The sequence below is a fragment of the Condylura cristata genome, unplaced genomic scaffold (genome assembly GCF_000260355.1).
Source record: "Condylura cristata isolate star-nosed mole 26May11 unplaced genomic scaffold, ConCri1.0 scaffold00015, whole genome shotgun sequence".
Classification (NCBI taxonomy): domain Eukaryota; kingdom Metazoa; phylum Chordata; class Mammalia; order Eulipotyphla; family Talpidae; genus Condylura; species Condylura cristata.
Genome location: NW_004567116.1, coordinates 1,830,045 through 1,836,228, shown reverse-complemented (window position 1 = coordinate 1,836,228; position 6,184 = coordinate 1,830,045). Strand labels below are relative to the sequence as shown.

At 65.7% G+C, this 6,184-nt stretch overlaps 1 protein-coding gene across 1 annotated transcript in view; it reads left to right on the top strand.

Moving 5' to 3' along the window:
* The first annotated feature begins 5,931 nt into the window (after window positions 1-5,931).
* Window positions 5,932-6,184, top strand: part of OVOL1 (ovo-like zinc finger 1) — a 20,697-nt gene continuing 20,444 nt past the window's right edge. Inside the window, exon 1 of the mRNA XM_004683345.1 lies at window positions 5,932-6,031. Coding sequence (XP_004683402.1) covers window positions 5,932-6,031 — 100 coding nt within the window. The remainder of the gene's footprint in view (window positions 6,032-6,184) is intronic.

The window sequence follows — 6,184 nt, the reverse complement described above, 5'->3', positions numbered from 1 at the left end:
GGACTGCGGGGCCCAGGTGGCCGCTGGGGGTGTACAAGGTGCGGTCCCAGGGCGCCCGCAGGAAGTGCGCGCCTCGGCCCCGGCTGAACCGGTCCGGCGGGCCCCGCAGGGCTTGGCTTGGCTTCTCCGACGCTGGCCGTGGGGGGGGGACCCGCTCGGCTTGGGGGCGCGGAGCCGGCGCCCGGGTCGCGACGGGCGGAAGCTGGTGACCTTTGCCGGAGGCCGTGCGGCGGGCCGGGTAAAGCCGGCGGGCGAGGCACAAGCCATGATGTTGCCGCCTGAAAACAACGGGCTGCAGACGTGCTGACTCGCAGGGCCGGCGCCCGTCTTGCGCGGACGGGGAAACCGAGGCCTCGCCGCCAGAGCCCTGGAGCCCAGCGGTGCCAGAGCCCAGCTCTCTACTCCCAGAGAAGCAGGCCGTGGGGGGGCGGCGGGGGCCACTCAGGGGCTCAGCCGGCAGCCTCTCCTGCCGCCCCCGCGGCTGCCCCTGCCCCCTGAGCGCTGTTTCCCAAGGCACCAAGTGCGCAGCCCAGACCCTGGCCCCCAGCTCTGGCTCCCAACTGTGGCTCTAATTAGCCGACTTTGAAGATGAAACGGCCTGAGCCCCCAGTGCTGCCAAATAGTTTCTCTCCTTCCTCCAGTCTCCACCAGTCCCTCCACATGGGAGGTAGTGTGTGTGTGGGGGGAAGCTGGAAGAGCTGGGTGCCAGGGTGCCCGGGGTGCCAGAGAGGGATTCACTCGAGCGACAAGCCCGACTGGAAAGCCAAGTACCAGCTGCCCCGGCCCTGGCTCCACAGTTGACTCACAGGCGGCTGCTCCAAACCACTTCCCTCTAGGTGCCTCAGTTTCCCCATCCATAAAATGGGAGTGATGACTCCCGCCCAAGAGGCTGTGGGGTGGGGCCGCCCGGCTAATTAGACTGGAGATGAAAGAGGCCAGGATGAGAGCAGCCGGGGAGGGAAGGCCACTGGGGGTGACGAGGAGCCTGTCTGGCCTCCCTGTCTGAGGCCCAGAGGCTGCTGATAACTGCATGGCCAGCCCTCACCACTCACGGCCGTAGGGAGGATTATTAAACCCTTTTTACAGTTGAGGACACAGGCTTCAAAGTCAGCTCAGGAAATCCGACGCTGCCTCTGGCCCCTGCGTGGCCTCTGACAGCCGCCAGCCTTTCTGGGCCTCGGCTCCTTGGAGCGCCGGGTCGGGTCTGGAAGGAGGAAACCCGCGATAGTTCCGGGAGGACACCACACGTGCTCAGGGAGCTCGCGGCCGCCTGGGGTACCCGAGCACAGAGAGGGGGACCCGAGCTCCTACAAGTAGACCCAGAGCCCGCGCCGCCCTGAGACCTTCCTCCCGCCCCTCTGCACGCAGCCCCCTTGGGCGTCCAGGTCCTAGAATGGGCCCCAGCGCCTGCTCCCCGCTGGGCAGTGTGGCTGCTGCCCGCCTGGCCAGGGCCTGGCAGAGAGCATGGAGGGCTCGGGCAGAAACTCCCCTAACCTGCTGGCAAGCGGCGCTCTCCGAGCAAGCTGGCAGCTGTGAGGGCCCAGGGGGGCTGGCAGGGTCTCCCACACCTCACCCCTTCTCTGCCTGCCGGGGCCGTCTCCCCCCACTCCGGGGCAGCCACCTGGGAGACACAAGGCTTGCAAAAGTGAAAGTCATTTTCCCGAGGGGCCCCAGCCCACTGCCGCCTCTGTAAGGGGGGATCCTCACAGCACTAGGCGCTGGGGGTGCAGGATGCTGCCAAGGCGATGGCCGACAGGCAAGTGCAGCCGGGGCAGGCTCTGGGTGACAGGAACCGGAGTGACTGCTGGTGTGTATGAGGTTCCTTTTGGGGTGAAGAGCAGTGATGCGGGTACCTGTCTGTGAAGATACCAGAAACCATCGAATCGGATAACTTAAAGGTGCATTTTGTGGTATATGAGTCACAGCTAAATAACTCAAGTGATACTCTGCAAGGGGCCCACGCGCAGAACTCACACTCGGGGCCAGCCGGCCAGCCACGGAGGCGAGCCCCAACTTGAGAGAGTAAAAGATGCTGCAGCACAAGCAGCACAGTGGGGACAGGGGGCAGTCAGAGGCTTCTCGGAGGAGGGGGCGGTGGTGGGGCCAGAGCGACCAGAGCCCCTCAGGCTGGGACAGGGCTCCCGCAGAAGGGAGGCCCGAGCTAGCTGGAGGCTGCAGTCTGTTCCGGGCGGGGGGCGGGGGGCTCTGCGGGCCTCGGGGACTTTATTCCAGTTGATGAGGCTCCTGGGGGTGCGCACTGGGGGGAAACGGCTGGCTCCGGGCACAGAAGGGGGGCACAGGAGGCTGGTCACAGGTGGGAAGCTGGTCACCTGGGCCAGGTGAGATTTGACTGGGTGGTAACTGTGGAGATAGAGGTGTGGGCAGATTGCCGGTGACCTGAGAGCAGATGGGACTTGCTGTGGGTGGATTGTGGGGTGAGGGGGAAGGAAGTGAGTGGCGCCAGCTTCGGCCCAAGCGCTGGGCGAGCTGGAGCTTCCAGGGTGCGAGGCGGGAAGCTCCCGCACTGGGAGGACGACGCACATCAGGCACAGCCACCACGGGCCGGCCGCCCTGGCTCGCTGGCGCGCCCCTGCCTGCCCACTTCTGTCTCCGGGGCCCTTCACCCCATGGCAGTGCCCGCCGGGGGCTGGGAGGCCTGCGGGCAGGAACCCGGCCGTGGATGGGGTCTGTGTCACCCACAGTGTCAAGCTGTCTGGGGTAACTGGGAGGCGCCTGGGGGCCCTGGTGCCTGGGCTCCACCAGCCTGCTTGAAAGCCGAGTCCACGTTCAGGAGCTGCCAGGCTTCTGGGCAGAGGCGGCTTGCCAGCTGCACGTAGCCCAGCCGGACAGGAGTCTGCTTACAGAAGCAAAGACTGAGGCCCTGGGTGGCGCTGCCTAGCCCTGGGGCTGAGACCTGGGGGCCCCAACGCCTGCCACAGGGCTCTTCTCTGCACACGTCTCATACACCCCACTGCCTGCCCAGCCGTCACCCCTACCGCAGCTCCCGGGAGCCTTCTCGGAGAACTAGATTTGTTTCAAAGCTGCTCTGTCCTGCTGCTCCCCGGAGCCACCCTCCCCTCCTGCTCAGACTGGGCCGAGGCTTCCTCCTCCCTACAGCTCCAGCCCCCTCTGCCACCCCTCCCCCATATGTCCTCCTTCCCCTGGGGCCCCCCTTTCCCACCACACTGAACCCCATTGACCAACCGGCCCCCAGCCTCCATCCCCAGGCCCACCTGCCCCCCAAAGGTGGCCCCTGGTCCCACACAGCTCCCACCTCTGGCCTCAGCTCCCGCTCAGACCCCAGCCCCCACCTGTCACCGGCCGGCCACCCTGCCAGTGGTGTCCACTCTGGGCTCACTACGCGCTTCCTTATTCTGTGTTTGTCCTGCGTCCTGCAACCTTCCCTGCCTAGCATATGGTAGGTGAGTGAGAATAAATATTTGTTGGCTGAGTTAGGGCAAGACTGAGTTCCGATATCTCACTGGCACCGTGTGAGCAGCAGAGAATGTGCCTGCCCTCGCGGGGCGGCAAGTTTAGTCCAGTGTGTACCCAAGTTCTCACGGGCTGTCTGGGTCCAGGGCTGCCCAGGACCCCCAGGCCACACCCGGGCGGCCTGGGGGTCAGTCCTGACCCCAAAGCTATTTTGCTGGTCTCCTCCCACGTGTTAAAAACAGATCAAGTCGGCACCTAAAAATTGGTAGACTTCACACAGACGTGGGCTTCTGGGTGCTTTGGAAAATGGACAAATGTGGCGCGTGGGGTTTCTGCACTCCTTAGTAAGGCACACCCCACTCTGAAGGACGAGGGCACAGCCTCCTCTCCTGTTCCGCCAGCACGGGGACGGGGAGTGTGGAGACTGAGACCCTCGTGCTTTCTTTACCCAAGTGAACACATTTGAGTGGCAGCCCCAAGAGAGAGACTTTCTGCATCCAGGACCAGCCAGCAAGGTTTTGATATCGCAGGTCCTGTGTTCCAGGGCCTGGCACAGGCGGAGAACTCTCCACCAGTCAGACCTCTAAGTCAATATTATTTCCAGAGTTTACGCAAGATAAGCGTGTAGTTTGTGCTCAGTTAATGTCAGGTGCAGGAAAGGGGCCAGAGTGGGAGTGCTGGAGAGGGAAATGGGGGCTGTGCCCTGGGAAAAGGGGAGGGAGGGCTCACATCCCCTGATGTGATAGGGGTGATAAGATTCTGGGGTGACAGACGAGGAAGCAGGCTGGAAAGGGCAGCTCACAGATTCGTGTGCTCTGGAAGCCCCCCTTTCCCCTCCCATGCAGAGGCAGAGGCACCGGACAGAAGTGCCCTGGGGGGTGTAGGGGTGTAGCGGGCATTTGGACTCACCCCCCAAAAAGCTCCCCTCTTTGACTTGAGGTCTGCAGGCTCGCCTGGGGCACGCTGTTCCCAACTCCTGACTTCTGACCTGTTAATCCATTTATCAGACTCACTTCCTCCTAATCCGCTCCAGCACTTAATAAGGAGAGCAGAGTCGGCTGATTTACATGGGGACAAGGGGAAGTGGAGCCAAAGAGAGGGAGACCTATCCCGGCCCTTACTGGGCCAGCTGCTGAGCACAGGGCCGCGGGGTGTCACAGCCCGCACCTCCTGGAGGTCGGCAAGAAGACCCTGCTTCTGAGTGAGAGGGGAGCCCGAGACCCCGAGACAGGACAGAGGGTGGTTTCCAGGCTGAACTTCCAGGATGGGCTTTGGCTAGGAAGAGTCTTGAGTTCCCGGGCGCTGTAGCCAGGTAAAGTAGGTCGGGCCTGACTTCAGGGTCCTCCCCGGCTTTGCTGCAGGCAGGGTCGGCCGCAGTGAGGGCAGACGTGGAACGCTGTGGGTCTCGCTGGGTCAGGTAGCTGAGCCGCCCCTTTCTGCACGAAGTCTTCCATGCCTCCCAGGCCAGAAGACCAGGCTCTCAGCGGGGGGCCCTCGGCCGGGCGCGGAGACAGCCACTCCCCGCTTTGTTTCTCCGACCCGCGGTGTGGTCCCGCCTTCCGCCCACCGCCCAGCTGCCGCGGCCCTGCGCGCCTCCCTGCACCCAGCAGGCGCCTAGCAAGTACCTCAGGCTTGAGCCCCATTGCTCAGCCAGGCCTCTGGGCCCCGGGCCGCCCCGGCCTAGGCCCGGTTCAACAAGTGTGGGTCGGGCCGCGCGTTCTCGCCCGACGGCTTCGCGCCTCCCCAGGCGCCCGGGGCGCGCCGGCCGGGCCGGGCCGGACCCGGTTGAGTGAGTTTCATTTCATCACCCGCCGAGCGTGTGCGCGCCGGTGCAAATAACGTTGCCCCCTCCCTCCACTCCCTCCGCTCCTCCGAAACTCCCGTTTGCCAACGCTAGCACTCCGGCTGGGAGGTCCCGCGCCGGGCGGCGCCCCGACCGGCAGGGCGGCCCGGGCGCTGGGTGCCCTGGGCCCGCCCCCGCCCCCACCCGGCCACCCCGCCCAGGCCGCGAGGCCACCTCACCGGCAGCGGAATGGAAACCGGTTCGACAGGTAACAAATAGGTGGGTAGTCACCGTTATTTCCCAACGCATGCGCCGTGGCCTCCCGGGCCACTCCAAGCTAATTAGCTCGGATCACCCCCACCCCGCCCAGCCACCAACACTCAGCGCCGCGAGCCAATAAAGCGTGAACCCGTCCGTCCGGCTCGCACTTTAAGACTTCCCGAGCGGCCGCGGGACGCCAGTCGAGCCGGAGACGCTTCCCTGACGCTTCCCCCGCCCGGTGCACCTGGTGGCCAGCGGCCGGCTGGCAGGGAGGAGGCGACAGCGCGGCGGAGTCGCTACCGCGCGCGGCGCCCCGGGCACCGTCTCTCCGCGGAACGCGGGGCGCAGCGGCGAGGTCCTTCCTGCACCCCTCTCGCCGCCCGTCAGCCGGGGCGGCGGGACGGCCGCGGGCTCTGGTCGCGAAGCGGACGGTGCGGGCCGAGGAAGGTTCGAAAATGCCCCGCGCGTTTCTAGTGAAGAAGCCGTGCGTCTCCACGTGCAAGAGGAACTGGAGCGAGCTCCCGGACGAGGAGCGCGGCGAGATCTACGTGCCAGGTGAGGCGCCCGCCGCCCGCGCCCCAGGGCCCCGAGCCCGGAGCCCCCCGGGCGGTGGCTGCAGAAGTACGGCAGGTGAGGCGCCCGCCGCCCGCCGACGCCCGGCGAGAGGACGGGCACCTGGCACCGCGAGGGAACCAGCGTCTAGTCTGG